This window comes from Heptranchias perlo, chromosome 6 (assembly GCF_035084215.1).
Source record: "Heptranchias perlo isolate sHepPer1 chromosome 6, sHepPer1.hap1, whole genome shotgun sequence".
In the NCBI taxonomy this organism is placed as follows: Eukaryota; Metazoa; Chordata; class Chondrichthyes; order Hexanchiformes; family Hexanchidae; genus Heptranchias; species Heptranchias perlo.
In genome coordinates this window covers 87,630,006-87,649,370 of record NC_090330.1, presented here as the reverse complement: position 1 = coordinate 87,649,370, position 19,365 = coordinate 87,630,006, and the positions used below count along the sequence as shown (strand labels likewise).

Sequence of the window (19,365 nt, the reverse complement as noted above, 5' to 3'; positions counted from 1 at the left end):
TCCTCTGCACTCCTGCCAGACCACAACATTTCTTTCCCTCCCCCCAACTGCTCCAAACCTCAAGATCTCCCCCCTCATCAGTACTACCATATCCTTCGACTCACCATGAGCAACTAGAGTTAAAATTTATAGTGATAGTTTTTCCCATTTGGAATTCCACAATGAAAAAGATACATTTTTACTATTTTCTCTCACTTAACACTATGGAAGCATTACTGAAAATGCAGTTGATATATTGGATAGAATAGTTCACAGATTTTCTGCAAGCTACACATTCCAGTGTTTGGAGAGTGTACAATAACTGTGGTGTTAAATATTTTGGCACATTTCCAGATGGAAGGTGCAAATATATTACCATGTAGTTGAAAAAAAAACATTACTAATGTCAAGTGCTTGGCAAAAGCACACTGACAGTGATGTTTTGTTTTTTTCCCTCCTACATAAAACAGAGATTTTAAAAAAATTTCCCCTTTTAGCCAACTTTGTATCCTACTGCCCTGAAGGCATTGGCTCCTTGATATTCTTCTTGTGTGAGTTCCCTGATTGTGAGTGTCAGTTGGTTATTCAACCTTGGTGATCATCAAAGCCGAGTCTCATTCTCTTCTCACCTGACATCTACACATACACTTTCCAGCTGGTCCACTAGATAATGATCAAGAGCAAAAACATTGGCTGATTTCCTTCTCCAGCCCTCCCCAATCCTCAACAACTCTAAGCCTAATTGTAGTACCTCTGTTGTTCCCCTGGGTAAGATAAACTAACAGTGCACAGTCCAGGAATCGAACTTGGGAACTTCTGATCTGAATGGCTTAGTATTACAAATTTGATGCTTTGACCAAATCTGCTACATTGCAAAATCGATATTTTCTTTTGAGGACAATATCTCAAACTTCTTATTTTTAAGTTAAAGGATTCTGAGTATTTTGTAGATTTTAGGTGCCATAGCATTCATAGTTATGAATGCACCACTGAACAGAGTCTCAACAAGGAACCTTTGTCCTCAGTGCATTCGATCAAACCTCAGCTCCTGGTTAAATGCTCGCTGTGTTTAATGAAATGGCCTTGGCATACAAATATACCCAGCTGGTTGTACTTAAACATACCTCAAAGGCAGGGTGGGGAACTATGTGAATTATCTACCCATCTGTGGTCAACGTACACTGTATTCAACAACTATAACAGTTGATTAGTAGGTTAAAATAGTCATGCATGCAGCAATGAAGCTCTTTGAAAAGCAGATAAAAGAAAACATTGTTGTCTATGAAGGTTAGCAACTGAGAAGCTACATGTTCATCTATGATCCACTTGGCTTCTATGAATGGCCGATGGCCAGAACATAATTGACATACTATTGCGAGCAGATTGCTTTGATCAGTATGAAAGGTCATTAGAGCCAAGGGTGGTCCAGGAAGTGGTAACTACCAAATATTTACTCTAACCGAACAAAAATGTAGTTCTTTGCCGTGTGAAAACTCTGAATTCAGCTTTTGTACCTTCTAACTGTTTGGCCTCTCTCCCAACACTTTTAACGTGTTTACAGCAGCAATAGTAGATTACATCTCTAATGATCAAAACCTATGACTTTATGTGTACCATGAATGAGATTGTATGCCACAGGACTAACAATGATCTATTAATTATGGTATAACACATGTGCGACTACATGGGTTATCAGAAAGATTCTACACAGTCAATCCACCATATTCAGCTAAAACAAATAGGTTTATTTTTCAATAAGATAATTACACGGAAGCAATAAGATACAGCAAGTTACTAATGATGTTAATACCTAGGCAAAAATCAGTAAGATCCACAAGAGTTGAAAATACCTTGTTCAGAATGTATTCTTACAACATCCAATAATCTACAAACATACGAACATAAAAATTAAGTGCAGGAGTAGGCCATTCAGCCCCTCGAGCCTGCTCTGCCATATGATAAGATCATAGCTGATCTGATTGCGACCTCAACCCTACCTTCCCATCTACCTACTATAACCTTTGACTCCCTTGCTAATCAGGAATCTATCTAACTCAGCCTTAAAAATATTCAATGACCCTGCCTCTACCGCTCTCTGGGGAAGGGAGTTCCACAGACTCACGACCCTCTGAGAGAAAAAAATATATCTGCAAGAACAGATTTCCCAATGTGAGTTTTATGGGTATTCCTGTACACTGTATGTGGTCTGAAGGCCTGATTTTAAATGGGATTGGAAACCAGGCAGGCATGGGGTGAGGTGAGCATCAAACCCCCCTGACCTTGGCAGCATGAGGCCCAGGCAATTTTAACTCCCAGGCCAGGATTTTTGGGTGACAGGAGACAGCCAGCTGGCAATGAAGGAATAGTCGCTGGTGACAAGGTAAGTCGTGGGGATGGGGTTTCGAGAGGGTCTCGCATTTGGGAAGTGGGGGGCTGGGGTGGTGGGGCTGGACAAGAGACGCTTAAACTTTCCTTATGGAAAGGAAAAGGTGAATTAAGTAAAAATAAATTTTACCTATTTCAACCTCTTCTGGCCCCAGATCCTCTTCCCACCATCTTGACCTGGGGGGAAAGCCACAGCGGTTTCCCCGCTCAGGCCACCATTTAAAATTGCAATCATCAGGAAAGTTTCCCGGCTGATTTTAACTGTCCACACACTTGGGGCTAGATTTTAGCACCTGCGATCGGATGCGTTGGTGGCTGGGGGGCTACGAAAATCGGCGATTCCTGGGGCGGGTCGGGAGCCCGGCTCCAACCCGCCCACTTCCTGGTTTCCCATTGACGCGCTCACATGCGCCCGCAACCCCCGCATGTGGGACTCCCGCCGGCAATTAAAGCCAGTGGGGTGCCACTTAAGGTATTTGTTTAGGTATTTCAGGTCGTTTAGAGACCTGATTAACATGACATTTTAGGAGGGGTGGGATTTTGCAAACAACTGGGACTGTTTCCCGTACTGGGGGAAACACTCCCAGTTCAAATGGACGTGTTGCAGCCATCAGCCTGTGGCAGCTGCAAAGGTCCATTTGACAGGTGTCGGGGGGAGACCCTCACTCATTGCGGGAGGACACTCTGTCACTTTGGACAAAGTTTGGCCTCCACCACCCTCCTCCTAACAATAAAATTCACCAACTTGCACACTTACCCCGGGGTCCAGACACATGTACCGACCTTGCGGACCCCCTCAGATGTACATCTTCCGGATGGGGGCCGCCGTAGCTGCAGTCATGACCTCCTCGGAGGGCGAACAGCATCACCAGCCTCGCTGGCCACGCCATCCACCTCTGACACGTGGAACTCCACAACACAGTGCTGTGACACATCCACCTGCAAAGCAGGAGGGAGGGCAACCGCAGGAAGAGATGCGTCGCAGAGGGCACTACCCTCGCCACAGGGTCCACAGACCGAGGCTCAGCTTCCTGAACCTCTCTGAGCAGCAGTGCACACGGAGGCTCAGAGTCACTCGACATGTTGTCGTGGACATCTGCAGCCTCCTTCATGCCGAGCTGCTCCCGGCTGGCCCGAGCACCATCTTACCTGTCGCTGTCAAAGTCACCACTGCCCTCAACAACTTCTCCACCGCATCCTTCCAGGGTGCCACCAGGGACATCGCCGACGTCTCTCAGTTGTCTGCACAAAAGAGCCCTGCAAATACACCTACACACACTCTGCAGTGACATAATGGGTGACATCAGTTGTGGGACTTCATTGTGATCCTCAGGATAGGGCATTATTGCACAAACCAGACAAGATTCGCACAGACGTGGCAGTAGCGGTGCCAATATAATATGTAATGTGAGTTGCTCAGAAATTGCATTTAAGTGAAAACCATGACAAACCCTCAAACACCTTTGTGCATCTCCTTCATGCTCACGACACGTTTGCCTTACGCTTCCTACTGCACATATGTGATGCATGCCCTGTGGCTGCAGCACAGGTAGTGGCAGGTTGAGTGAGGCTGACTGTGAAAGAGATGCATGAGAGGGTGAGTATGAGATAGAGCCATGAGATTGTATGAGGATTGGGTTGAGTGGTAGTGGCGGGATGAGTACTGGCGAGGTGAGTAAGTGCAGGTAAGATGAGGATGAGGTTTGAGTGGGTGTGAGGGGTGATGTGACAGGGTAGTGTTGGCTGTGCAGAAGGAGATGTGGGGTGGGGCGGTGATGTGGCAGACGGAGTTTAGGGGAATGAGTAAGTGTACTCACTTTGGCTGACCAACTTAGGTCATTGCAGCGCCTCCTGCACTGTATGCAGGTGGGCGATATGTTGGTGGTGCAGGTGACCTCCTCTGCCACCTCGAGCCAGGCCTTCCTGGTGGCAGAGGCAGGCCGCTTCCTCCCGCCCGCCTCAAGTGGCACCCCACTGGCTTTAATTGCCGGCGGGAGTCCCACATGCGGGGGCTGAGTGCGCATGTGAGCGCGTCAGTGGGCGGGTTGGAGCCGGGCTTCAGACACGCCCCGGGAATCCCCGATTTTCGCAGCCCCCCAGCCACCAACGCCCATTAACTGTCTTCTGATGGATTGGCTAGTGCAGACAATAATTAGTCTACTCCTCCCTTTTATATTTTCAAATTTGCATACATTTTAACATTTCAAAGAAATAATGGTGCGGCTATCAAATAAATTTAACCTGATTAGTTCCTGTATAAACAGTGTGTCTCGTAAAGGAAACCAACCAACTCTGGATGAATCAGGACAGTTTTATATATTGTCTACTTGGGTCCTGGGTACAGTTGAAGGAAGTCAGTTTTGATATGAAGGTACCTGAATCCAATGTTGAACCCAGATTTATTGGTCTATTTAAAGTCGTATAATTTTAAAAATCCCAATCTAATGCAGGATGTAACTTCTGCTTCTGTCATATATCAACCAGTAGCACCTTGAAATATTGTGTGTTGAATACAGCAGTGCAAATCTGATTGACCTGGTATTGGGGCTTGCAGCTGTGGTATTTTCAACTACCAATAAATAGCAAGGGAAGGGTAGTTCAAATATAGAGTTGGTCATCATTTGATAAAACACTTGTGAACCCATGTTTGTCAGAGCCTGCACTCGGCTTTGAAAAATCAGACTTTCCCCATGACCATTCTGTAGCAAATGCAAGGAATCTTACAACACCAGGTTATAGTCCAACAAATTTATTTTAAAATCACAAGCTTTCGGAGATTATCCCCTTCGTCAGGTGAATGACGAAGGGGATAATCTCCGAAAGCTTGTGATTTTAAAATAAATTTGTTGGACTATAACCTAGTGTTGTAAGATTCCTTACATTTGTCCACCCCAGTCCATCACCAGCATCTCCACATCATTCTATAGCAAATCATCTGTGCCCTTTCGATAGCAGGGTCAAATCTGTGAGACATCAGGCTCGATTTTGCAATGGTGGCGTGTTGGCAGCGGGGGGCGAGGGGGGGAGGTGACGGTGCGCGTGGCAAACCAGCATGAACAAAACTTACCGTTTCCGACGCGATCGCATGTTGATTGCTGATGATTAACGTCCTCTCCGGGTTTCACGCCCGGCAGCCAACCTTATTGACAGGCTGGCTGCCATCAGGTGCTCCAAAACAAGGTGGGCGGGGCGACAAAGAGAGAGAGCGAGACGTCATCCAGCCCTCAACTGGAAGACCCGGGGGTGGGGGGAAGATCGATGGGGGGAGAGGGGAAGATCAGGGGGGAAAGGGGAAAATTGGGGGGATGAAGAGTGGGACATGGGGAGGACATCGGTGGGGGGGGGGGTGAAGAGTGGGACATTGGAGATGGAGACATCGGACATCGGAGCAGGGTGCAAAGGTAGGTTCATTTTGTGTTTTCACTTCCGTCAACGGTTTTTTATTTAATTTATTTAGTTTCTTGTTCCCTGATCCAACCCTTCATATCTGGTTTCATCAGGTGTGAATCAGAAGCTTTGGGCAAGCCGCCCAGGTAAATTAAAAATTGTTCGAATCACTTACACTGTCACAGGTAAAGTGCCTTAAGTACCTCAATGAGGTACTTAATTGGCTTTTTAACTGTCATCCCGCCAGCTTTAATTGGCGGTGGGACTTCTGTTTTCGGGTCGCCTGTGTGCACACAGGTGGGTCCCTAGGAAACTCGGAAGTCAGCGGGTTGGAGCTGGCTTCCGAACCCAAACGGGATATCCGCGATTTACAGAGCCCTCCCCCCGCCCCCAGACTTCATTATAGTTATTTTCTGAGAATGATCTGCTGTTATAGAATCATAGAAGTTTACAACATGGAAACAGGCCCTTCGGCCCAACATGTCCATGTCGCCCAGTTTATACCACTAAGCTAGTCCCAATTGCCTGCACTTGGCCCATATCCCTCTATACCCATCTTACCCATGTAACTGTCCAAGTGCTTTTTAAAAGGCAAAATTGTATCCGCCTCTACTACTGCCTCTGGCAGCTCGTTCCAGACACTCACCACCCTTTGAGTGAAAAAATTGCCCCTCTGGACCCTTTTGTATCTCTCCCCTCTCACCTTAAATCTATGCCCCCTCGTTATAGACTCCCCTACCTTTGGGAAAAGATTTTGACTATCTACCTTATCTATGCCCCTCATTATTTTATAGACTTCTATAAGATCACCCTTTAACCTCCTACTCTCCAGGGAAAAAAGTCTCAGTCTATCCAACCTCTCCCTATAAGTCAAACCATCAAGTCCCGGTAGCATCCTAGTAAATCTTTTCTGCACTCTTTCTAGTTTAATAATATCCTTTCTATAATAGGGTGACCAGAACTGTACACAGTATTCCAAGTGTGACCTTACTAATGTCTTGTACAACTTCAACAAGACATCCCAACTCCTGTATTCAATGTTCTGACCAATGAAACCAAGCATGCCGAATACCTTCTTCACCACCCTATCCACCTGTGACTCCACTTTCAAGGAGCTATGAACCTGTACTCCTAGATCTCTTTGTTCTATAACTCTCCCCAACGCCCTACCATTAACGGAGTAGGTCATGGCCCGATTCGATCTACCAAAATGCATCACCTCACATTTATCTAAATTAAACTCCATCTGCCATTCATCGGCCCACTGGCCCAATTTATCAAGATCCCGTTGCAATCCTAGATAACCTTCTTCACTGTCCACAATGCCACCAATCTTGGTGCCATCTGCAAACTTACTAACCATGCCTCCTAAATTCTCATCCAAATCATTAATATAAATAACAAATAACAGCGGACCCAGCACCGATCCCTGAGGCACACCGCTGGTCACAGGCCTCTAGTTTGAAAAACAACCCTCTACAACCACCCTCTGTCTTCTGTCGTCAATCCAATTTTGTATCCAATTGGCTACCTCATCTTGGATCCCGTGAGATTTAACCTTATGTAACAACCTACCATGCGGTACCTTGTCAAAGGCTTTGCTAAAGTCCATATAGACCATGATACCGATACAAAAAAAGTTTGGAATATACAAGACATGATGGGGGTGGGGATCGCGGTGCGTGATTAACCTGCGCCTGGTTGTTGAGATACAGGCAGCACATGACATTCGTGTTGCCTGCTGTTTTACATGATTGCTGCCTGTAGCCAGCCCCACCTGCGCTGTTGAATGGCTGCTCACCATCACAAGTGGCTCGCACCACTTAAAAGCAGCCTGCACCTCTTAAAGGGGAGGTGCAGTGTGGCTGCAGGAAGTGGTGGAAATCAATGGTGAAGTGAACCTGTGCTGCAATATAGTGAAGCATGGTGATGAGGGGAGCTCTGGAATTTTTAATGAGCAACAACTTGGCTGCTTAAAGTTTGCGGGACTGTTATATTTTCAAAATGTAAGATACAAGTTTGAACAGAGATCAGAAATTGCACACGTGAAACACAGATGCAGGTCCCGTCCTTATGTTTACAAACTGTTGAGTTCCTTCAAAACATTGAATAAAGGTTGTTCACAACTGCAACCCACATCCTCCAATCTGCACTCCAGACCCCACCAATCTGCCGATCTGAGTTTGTACCAGGCCTGCAAGAGAGTGTGCACCAAGGTTCTCTACTAATGCAAGAAATGGACAGTAGGAGGGGCATCCTTTATCTGCAGGGGGGCAAGTGTCCTTCCAGACATATGCTTCTGAGGCAGTGGGAGGCAGTAGGGGACGAAGTCAACGCCAGGAGCATAGAACCACGAACATGGATGCAGTGCAGGAAGAAGTGCAGTGATTTGACACAAGTGGTCATGGTGCGTAGTGCAACTTTCAAGTAGCATATCCTATCAATTGCACCAATAGCCACATCCATTGCTCCACGTACTACACCACCCATCACCCACCTACCAACAACTCTTCAAATCAATACTCAACTATTCCAATCAGGTGCTTCATCTCACCCTCACACATTACCACTGTTGCAACCCACAACTCACAGGTCACACACACTGGCAGCTATTCTACCATGATAACCACATCAGCCAAACATTTTGCAGGACAATCACTGACTCAGATCCCGCTTTCTTGCAGAAGGAGGTGATGCATAACAGAAGGCAGCAAGTGGCAGTGGCTCCATGGAACATGAACCTGCTGTCCCCTCTCAGGATGACAGCATTCCTGTCCCACTCCTGCCACACCTCCAGTGCCCTTGCTGTTGCCTGTCAGTTAGTCAGCCAACTCTCTGTAGAATATTGAAACATTATTACAGGAACATAGGAACAGGAGTAGGCCATTTAGCTCCTTGGCACGTTCCGCCATTCAGTGAGATCATGGCTGATCTGTAACCTAACTCCATATACCCGCTTTAGCTCCATATGTCTTAATATCTTTGGTTAACAAAAATCTATCAATCTCAGATGTAAAATTAACAATTGAGCTAGTGTCAACTGCTGTTTGCGGAAGAGAGTTCCAAACTTTTACCACCCTTTGTGTGTAGAAGCATTTCCTAACTTCACTCCTGAAAGTCCTAGCTCTAATTTTTAGGCTTTGTCCCCTCGTCCTAGTATTCAAGTATAGGAGACCTCCAAAAACAGGTACCAATGCATCAGCAGCTAGAAGCAATAATCCAGCAACGAACCTGTAACTCCTGCACAATCCCTTTAAATAATACTGACGGGGGTTCCTCCATGCCGTTTAAGACCTGTTCAGCTGTGTGAGGTTTAGACAGAGTGTTGGCTGGAGCATGGAGTTCCAAAATCGCACCTGTTCCTTTAAATCAGCGTTGCACACTGATCTACCGCATAATCTCCCTACGTCAAGTGCTGCCGGCATTCGTTAAGTGCGCGTGTGCAAACGCCTTTACCAATATGGCGTCCTGCACATGTCACGCTGGAAGTATGTGCGCGCACCTCGAACGCCATTTTCGGTCCTTAGGAGTCCACGTAGCGCCTACGCAATGGGCGCTATGCGGCCCAATTTAGCCCCTGATGATTTTTTTGTGTTGTTCGCCTCTCTGACTTTACTCATATAATGGGGGTAATTTTAATCCCCCAAGAATGGGTGGGTTGGGGGCAGGCAGTCAGTAAAAATAGTAGACTCTTGGAGCAGGACCGCATCCCACCTCCAACGCGCCCACTTCCAGGTTTGACCCAGACAGATAAGGTGAAATTTGTTTTACTTTTGTAACACACAAAAAATTAAGTACCTCAACTATTGCAATGAGGTACATTGCCCCTTTAAGTATCGGCCGACCGGCTTTAACTGGGGGCAGGACTTCCGTGTATCTGTTGCATTCAAACCCAGTGTAAGTTTCCTCTCTAATTACATGGGGAAAATATGGAAGGCAATACGACCACTGTAACTAGGTTGTAAAAAAACAGGCGGAAGGGCCGGATCCATGAGGTGAGTGCCTTTGTTGCACTGCATGGGGGCCCAGAGGAGTTGGAGAACTTGTTCCAGACCCAACAAGCTCACTTGGCGTGACATGACCCTGCGATCGGCTGATCCGCCTCTCCCCAATCTCCCCCCGTCCTGATTCTGGACTCCCCCTCCTCTCCTGGATCCCTCCCCTCCAATCTTATCCAAGGCCCACCCGATGTCGTCCCTGTCCCCCCACCCCTGTGATTCTTCCAGGGCCCACAATCTCTCTCTTCCTCCCCTCTCTCTGATTCGTGACTCCTTTCCCTTCCAACAGGCAGCGAGATTGTGATGCATTCATTTGGCTTCTGGGTTCCCCACCTGAATATCTAAAGGTGGGCTGGGTTCTCGGCTAAAATCATGCCCAATATGTCCAAATAAGAAAAACAGCTGAGAGTTATTATTGGAGCAACACCACCCAAACTCTTTTTTTAAGATGAAGAGGAGAGCTAAAGGGGTTTACTCTTGTCCCTGGCATGGCAATTCCAGGTTGTTTATTTGTCAGAAGAAATGGAACATAAAACTCTGTTTTTCTCTTACCATCAGTAACGATGAGTCTGTTTTCAGAATCTTGTGCTGTTAGTCATATTTTGGAAACTGCTGGGCTAGTGTTCCCTCTTCCTAAACTATTGTTTTTATTCTTTTCCCTAATGAATGTATTCTGGCTACCTAATACATCACAAATGTCAATTCTCTAGAGCGTATTGGAGTCAAAGCAACTACTGCCCTCCTGATGATCGACATCTGTACGCTAAACGTCTCCAATTACTATGTTGGCATTCTCCCCAGAACAGATTTTGTTGAAGACTGATAAATTGTCAAATTTATTAATATACTATAATTCCATAGTTTATTGTTTATTTATTCAGACACATGCTTAATTGTGCTTCATCTGCTCAAAAGATGTTTGAAGGATGAGACAAAACTCCAGAATTGCTGTAAAAGTCTCATCATAAATGCTGGTCAACAGAGGTAACAGTTGGGACAGAATCAGTCCGCTGTAATGGCTAATTTTGAAATATATTCTTTTAAAAATCTGTTTCTGAAGCTACACCCTTGGCAGAGGTCTATGTCTCCGGAGAGATTGGTTGGTTGTTAACCAGAAAGGTATAATTAGGGCTGCTTCCTTCTCACAAGAGATACCCATTCCTGTATGCTCTCTGCATCTCTGAAGAAATCAAAGTCTGTTGTATTTTACTATAGTTTTTTTTTAATAACCTAGTTACAGTGGTCGTATTGCCTTCTATATTTTCCCCATATAATTAGAGAGGAAACTTACACAAACGAGGTGTCTAGTTCAAGCAGATGTGAAGAGCAAAAACAATACTGTACAATGGGAACAATTGTGCAGTAAAGAATTTTACTGGTTGTAGATAACGAGAACATCCAAGAGCGATTGTTACCTTGGTTCAAATAGTTCTCCAGTATAATTATATCTTTGTCTGTGTCAATATATAATTATAGTTATTGCTGTGTGAGTTGCAACATTCCATTTTAAATTATGTTGGAAACTCCTATGTTGGATTTTGTCTATGAGCAAATCCATTGTAAGTGTATCAATATTTAAAGTATGCCTCTAGGTGGTGCTGTGTTGGGGGGTTTTCTATGTCACATAACATTCGCTTTTAAATCTGCAGTTGCCAAATAGTATTTTAATAGTTAACAGCGAATATCCAAAGGGCAAACTTTAGGCTGTTCCCTCCCCACAAATGATCAACATTTAGGGCAGTGCTCGCCTCAATTGAACAAACTTGTAGGCATTCCCCTTGCCCACTGAGCCAGGGCTCAGGCATCCCCAGTGACTGATTAGCAGTTCCCTTCCCACCCACTAAATAACATTTTGGGCACAGCCCCCTTATCACTGAACAACATTGCTAGCAGAACCCCTCTCCCACATAGCAAAGTTTTGGTCATATTCCTCTCTCCCTTCTCCCCGCCCCCCTCCATTTACTAATCAGCATCTTTTTGCATAGGAACTGGAGTAGGCCATATATCTTCACACCTCTCAAACCTGTTCCACCATTCTATTAAATCATTGCCCATTGGGAGGACCATTCTAGCTCCTTAGTCGTTCGGAATGCGAATTTTAGAATGCACTGAGACTGACTGCACTTAAGTTAAATATAGTGCAGGTTTCAGCAAGAAAATGTTTAAAAAAGTTAAGAAAATCGCTATCAAACTTCAGAAGCCTGAGTTACGCCGATATCATGTGACTTCAGGCCATGCTGCACTTAAATCTTTGGGTGTAAATCTAAGCCAGCGCATTATTTAGGTAAATGCAGGAAACTTGCATGAGGTGGTCTGTTGCATGGGGTACAGCTATGTAAATAAGCAACAGAGGGGTTCAGCGGATGTATCTTGGAAATGGTACAGTCGATCAAGGAAATTCACTCAAAGAGCTGTTTCAGCATAATGCTGACGTAAATCAGTTAGGTGTGTATTATCTGCTGAGAAAATGGCGCAACAGCGCTCTTGCACGTCGTTATGGCAACACTTTCCTGGAAATTCTGGGCCAGGGTTTTTCCATTGGGCTATATTAATATACAGTTTTCCCATTACAATATGTTGACATAATTTTTCTTCTATTATGACATGTTGATAACAGGGTTTAATTATTAAAGCATGACACAGGAAGTAAGGTTAATGTGTATAGGAAGTGCATGCCATGTGCAAGATTTTTAATAAGATACAAATGTATAAATATGACATGGCAAAGAAAATATGGATGTTATAATGTACTTTTGTATATGTTTTATTTGGTTTCATGCCAAACCTGGTTACCACATTAGATTCTTAGTTTTCTTCATAATGCCATATGAAGAAGATTAAGTCCAGACTAAGAATAATTCAGACTGCTGAAATTATAACCGCATTGCTTCCATTTTTCAAATTAGCCAAATATCCACCCCATACTATTTTATATAGACATTTACAGTAGTTAAGCAACAGATTGAAGAACTTTAAAGAGCTCGTATTATCTTTTTGGGTTTTTATACTAGATAATTTCCTTGGATTCAGTGCCACAGACCATTCCCATAACCAAGCTTTCCTTATGTGTGCCTTTTACCTGCGCAGTATCAAGGTGAATGGGGTTAAACAGAGAATCCTTGTCACTGTATTGTCCTTCTGTGATTTCTTTGGCTTCAGTAGGTAGAAGAATCAACACTCTACCAGACTGTGGCTTAGGCCATAAACTACTAATTAGATTTGTTGGAGATTAAACAGATAAATGAACAGAATTAAATACAAACAATAGAGTTATAGTAACTACAGACTTTAATAAACTACAGAATTGAAATATCAAACAACAAAGTGCTTTTCTTACGTTAGCCCTCCTTATAAACTGAACCTTGGAACATGGCTCCTTCTTAGCCTTAAGAGGTGGATCATTGTCACAGATTCCGTGACTTATCCGTACCTCTGATGTCTGCAGACTAACTGCTGACTGAGGAAAAAGTTAGCAATGAGTTTTGTCATTCAAAATCTTTTGCCGATTTTATCAGATCCAAGGATATTAATAAATGTCTCTCCCATGACTACATTAGGTGATCATCCGTTCACAGAATTCAAAATGGTGTTTGCTCACAAAAATACAGCTGCTAAACTGAGATATATTTCAAAAACATCTGCAGGATACTGATTATTGAACCAAATGGCTGGACCCCTCTACCTGGTAACAAACTACCAATCTTACTTGATTGTTACTGTAACAATTCTGTTGTCACCTGTCTGCAACAGCATTTTAGAAGTCAATAGACTAGGCAATTCTATACTGAGTTATTATTTACATGTACTGTGAATCCATCTGTTTTTTGAGCTATAGTGTATTGAATAGGCGTGGATATTTTCTGTACAGATTTGTAATCCTGCAGGTATCATTACAAAAAGAACAGAAATAACATACCATCGGCAAAAGTGCTCCATTTTTTGTCACAGGTTTCAAGTAGATTTGCAAGATAACAAGCTGCAGCACAGACAAAATTTGAGAGAAGTACAAATATTGGTGGTAATAACTTATCATTGCTAATCTGCTGTTATGCTAAAGTAGTGTCCGGTCACACATTCCTTTATTTCCTTGAGCAGTTATAGATGAATGGTAAACAGCAGATGGTTTTAGCCATTAAATTTCTAAAGCATTGTAAATATATGGTCTAAAGTAACCACCAATTAGTTTTTTTATTAAATCATCCTGGAGCAGCGTCTCTGCCATGTGTTTATAGTTATTATATCCAATAAAACCATCTTGAATTGAAAGAATGTAGTAATAAGTACTAAGCAATATATTGAAGCAGCCTTCATTTTTCATTTTATGGTGTTTCAACTACTTGAGTAACCAATATTTATTTCTAGGTATCACTTCATTTTTTGGAACGTGTCTTAATGTAGTTGATTGCAATTCATTCACCTTTATTTTCTTTGCAGGTAAATAGAGCTTGTGGACATCCTGTTAGAAAGCCTGCACAATCTTTGGATTACCAACCAGATCTTTACAGTGACAAACATGGGCTCAAAATCACTCATAAAGAAAATGAGGAGACATTATCCTGCAGGAGAAAGTAAGACGCAGCAACGTCATTTATAATTATTAGCTTTTTTTTACAGCAGCGGGTGATGTATTTTAAAGAAAGATGATTACAATATTTAAGATCACTTTTTTTAACAGGGACAGGATAGTGCAAAGTGTTCATGGGTAGACACACATAATTTTGTTGGAGCAAAATTCTGAGGTTCTGGAGCAAAACTATGTTTTATTTTTACATTTTATAAGTTTATGTTTGCTTGCAGCTTGTTTTGTTCATGCATGAATTGGAGGAACATAAAGTTCTTGGAGGGTTGTAGGGCTGGAAGAAGTTACAGAGATAGTGAGGGGAGAGGTCATGGAGAGATTTGAACACAAGAATGAGAATTTTAAATTCAAGGTGTAGTCGGACTGGGAGCCAATGTAGGTCAGCGAGATGGGTGAATGGGACTTGGTGCGAGTTAGGATACAGGCAGCAGAGTTTACGAAGAGCTCAAGTTTATGGAGCATGGAAGATGGGAGGCCAGCTAGGAGAGCATGGGTATAGTCAAGTCTGGAGCTAAGAAAAGCATGGATGAGGATTTCAGCAGCAGATGGGTTGGACATTGTCGATAATACCGAGGTGGAAATAGGCAATCTTGGTGCTGGAAAGCATATGGGGTCGGAGGCTCAGCTCAGAGTCAAATTGAATGCCGAGGTTGTGCACAGTCTGGTTCAGCCTAAGGCATTGGCCAGACAGGGGGATGGAATCGATGGCTAAGGAACAGAGTTTGTGGCGGGGACCGAAGGCAATGGCTTCGATCCTCCCAATGTTTAATTTGAGGAAATCTTTACTCGAGGTCCGGCAGCATCTTGATTTTAAAATTCTCATCCTTGTTTTCAAGTCCCTCCATGGCCTCGCCCCTCCCTCTCTCTGTAACCTCCTCCAGCCCTATACCCCTTCCAAGATCTCTGCGCTGCTCCAATTCTGGCCTCTAGCGCATCCCCAATTTTAATTGCTCCACCATTGGTGGCCGTGCCTTCAACTGTCTAGGCCCTAAGCTCTGGAATTCCCTCCCTAAACCTCTCTGCCTCTCTACCTCTCTCTCTCTTCCTTTAAGACGCTCCTTAAAACTTGCCTCTAGGATCAAGCTTTGGTCACCTGTCCTAATATATCCTTAAATGGCTCGGTGTCATATTTTGTTTGATTATGCAAGTTGTTGTTGTTGTTGGATGTTGCGTGACAACACAGAGGCAGTGGAGGGGTCGAGAGAGGTATGGTTAGGTACAGCTGGCTGTCGTCAGTGTACATGTGGAACCTGATGCTGTGTTTTCAGATGATGTCGTCGACAGACAGCATATAGAAGAAAAATGGGAAGAGGCCCAGGATAGATCCTTGGGGAACTCCAGGAGCGGGATGGGAAGCCGTTGCAGGAGATTCTCTAGCCATGATTGGATTCAAATAGTACAGCACAAAGTAAGCAGCAGCCGTCATCATGGGATGATAGCAAAAATTCACATTTTCAATTTGTAAATCCTCAAAACAAAGTGCAACTTTGTGATTGGATGCTCACCTCTGCATTAACATTAGAGAGGAACAGGACTTTTGCCGAATGTACTGAAAATTCCTCTCTAGTTGCCATTCTTGTAAATGAATTATTTTTCTTTATATTTCAAAACTCCTTTATCCCAGTAGCAATAGAAGATCTACTACTGGGAGAAAATAATTTCAATTAATTTTCTTCTTTTAAAAAAAATGCCTAATAGCAAATATGGGCCATTCCAGTCCGAGCTATAGGCAGCATATTTGGAATTATAACAGTCCTTCCAACTACTGCCCCTGCCTCCAATTTGTAATGTGTTTCTAGGGGTCAGAAGGTATCTTCTGGAGAATTTTTAATTTTTACATTACAAACATTGAATTTTGTTTATCTTTGAACACTTTTATGCCTCTGAATTGACCGATTTTTAAACGTGCAAAAAAGAAGGAAAGACATTTGGTTCCCAAGAGACTAGCAGATCCAGCTCTCCCAAAGCATTGCTTCTGGCTTCGCCACCATCACCCCGCCCCCCCCCCCCCTCTCTGGGGGTGAAATTGGCCTTGGGAGAAAGCGCAAAATGAGCGATAATGAATCGGTAGCCCGTTTTAACACCGCATCGGATTTTGTCCTTCATTGAAGTCAAGTGAGCCAGCCCATTGGCAGGTCCTGAGTGGGCCCAGGCTGACAGCAGTCCATAGAATTATTGTGGATTCAGGAAGAGCACTCCTCCCGGCTTGACAGAAATGAAATTATTGAAAAGTTGCTTACCTTTTTGAGGGTGGTCCCTTTAGGGACGGTTGGTTAGGCCACTGGAGAGCTAGACAAGGGATGTGTGGCCCATATTCTCACCAAAGGGATCCTGAAACTGGCATTAGAACTATGATTTGCGTACTCAAGGCGCCTAACGCCTGTTTCCGACAGACATCCTGCACACTCAGAAGTCAACTGCTTCCAATTTGGCAGCTGATGCATTTCGGGGAGAGGTTGGACGTGAAAAATTAGGACCTGAAATTCATTCCTCCAAACGTAATTTTTCACGTGAGATTGAATTTCTACTCCTCTGACTCTTAAATTGTAAGTCACATTCTTTTCACACAGCAGTATGCCTTTCTCTTGCATGCTGTGCAATGCAGACTAAACTAAGTACGTCTGGGTCAATTTCAGCAAGCCTGCTTTTGCCTAATGAATATATTCTGAAACTTTCTTAATTTCACTTTCACAGCTTCTGTATTTCCAATTCCCAGATCACAGAAAAATGAGATTCGAGCACTGTGAACTTTAGTATCAGCTTCATTTTATTCCAACGACAGCTACTTTTGTATTTAATTCTTGCACCTAGAACCATAGAAACATAGAGAAGATGCAGCACAGAAGGGGGCCATTCGGCCCTTCGTGTCCGTGCCGGCTCAAAGAACAACCAGGTGCCAATTCTAATTCCACCTTCCAGCACCCGGTCCGTAGCCCTGCAGCTTACAGCACTTTAGGTGCAGGTCCAGGTACTTTTTAAAAGAGTTGAGGGTCCCTGCCTCTACCACCAATTCGGGCAGCAAATTCCACACACCCACCACCCTCTGAGTAAAAAAGTTTTTCCTCATGTCCCCTCTAATCCTTCCGCCAATCAGTTTAAATCTATGTCCTCTAGTTCTTGAACTCTCCGCTAGGGGAAACAGGTACTTCCTGTCTACTCTATCTAGGCCCCTCATAATTTTGTACACCTCAATCAAGTCTCCCCTCAGCCTTCTCTGCTCCAAGGAAAACAACCCCAGCCTATCCAATATCTCCTCGTAGCTGCAATTTTCAACCTCTTTCAACGTCAGAGACTTGGCACTCAGTTGCAATTGGATCATTAAGAATGCATTCGTCTACCTCTCATCTGGGCTAAAGGCTGCAGTTCTCTTAATTACCTTGTAATAATTCCTAGAATTACAAACATTGATGGTGTCAATATTTACTACTATTTTACAACATTAGCATTTGCACTCAAGCAAATTATTTTATATTCGTTTGCCCATTTCTTGCCAGAGGAAATAAATGCTTTGGTGGCAGATTTCATAAAGAACAGAACTGATTTTTCTACTTCAAAAAAAACCATGTACGTTATTTTAATTGTTTTTGATCAAGAATAATATACAAAAATACAAATTAGATGGGGTCTTTTTTTGCACATACTTTTTGAACGCTTGAATGTACTAGCCAATTTCCTGTGGGGCTTCATGTGGAGAGTCAAGACCAAGTGGGTTTAGAGGGTGAGTGATAATTGGATCAAGGCTTGTGAGGGACTGATGGTGGAGGCAAGAAGAGGTCAGTGGGGGAGGGGCAGTTAGAGGCAGAAGGTATGGAAGAGTGAGAGGAAGCAGAGAGAGCAAGGAGTGAGGAGTGAGGAGGGAAAAGAAGGGAACGATGAGAGAGGGGAGGATGGGGGAGGGATGATGTGGAGGGGGAAGAGCGAACAAAAAGATGGAGGGGAAGGAGGACAGAAAACAGGAAAGAGCAGGGATAACGAGGGGGAGGAATGGGTGGAAAAGGAGAACAATTGGAAGTGATGGGAGGAGACCGTAATAATGTGTAGCTACGTTTCCATACTTACTTATCTGCTGAAGTTTATCTGGGAGACTTCAGCTTGGATCAGTTCTTGAACCGATGGGGGTGGGTAGTTCAGTTAGGGATACTTTGCAAGTTTGAAATCTGGGTACCTGGGAGAGTGAGGAGAGGTCAGAAAGGCTTTTTAAAAATATACATTTATAGTGGCGAGCAGGGCTCGAACAAACACATAGTTGCAGCATAGGTCTGGGGCTGATCACAAAGCCAGCGGGGCAGATGTCTTTTTTAAAATTATAAGTTCCTTGCACTGCTGTATATGGCCTCTTATTCACTTTCCTCTTATTCTTGATTGGAAAACTGTGGCTTATTCATCTTCATGTCCTTTAGTGCGAGTTGATAAACAATGGGACCCAGAGGAAGACTGACTATGAGAGCCAAGAGAAATATTGTTGAGGGATCGTCTGAAAGGCATCATCCTCCCTTCAATTGGGAGGGTGGTGGATAAGAACACTGGGCTGTGAGCCGAGTGGTCCATCAGTTGGGTGGGGGCGGGGGGTTTGGGGGAGATCAAGCTGGCAATGGATAGGCAGACCAGGGCTGGAAGCTGAGCAGCCAAAAGGCAATGTTGGGGAAGCCAGATAGATCACAAGGAACAATGTGGCTGGTAATGGCAGGGGGAAGGCAGGATCAGCAGAGGCTGACACTGAGTAAATGGTGATCAGTGAGGACAGGTATGAGTGGCTGGTAAGAAGATATCACAGAGCAAAAGTGGAGGATGGGGGTGGAGAAGAGCGTCTGTCCACAATGGGCCAGAGGCTCGATGAGTATTTGGAGGAAAATAACTTGGCAGAGGGTCAGTACAGGACAGTTATAAGTTTTGAGCAGCATTTCAAATGTGAAAAGCCCTGAGATTCCTTATCCTGAGGCCAAATGGAAGCTAGAGAGGACCCTGAAAGCATGACCTTGGAAAAACCCAGCAGTGGCAGTTGGTGCTTGGGGGAGAGGTAGCAAGATGACTTGAGGG

General features: G+C 44.0%; 1 protein-coding gene across 1 annotated transcript in view; it reads left to right on the top strand.

Moving 5' to 3' along the window:
* The window catches only part of gpc5a (glypican 5a), a 1,114,293-nt gene that overhangs the window by 353,578 nt on the left and 741,350 nt on the right, over nucleotides 1–19,365 (top strand). Inside the window, exon 4 of the mRNA XM_067986491.1 lies at nucleotides 14,184–14,317. Within this exon, the coding sequence (XP_067842592.1) occupies nucleotides 14,184–14,317 (134 nt within the window). The remainder of the gene's footprint in view (nucleotides 1–14,183; nucleotides 14,318–19,365) is intronic.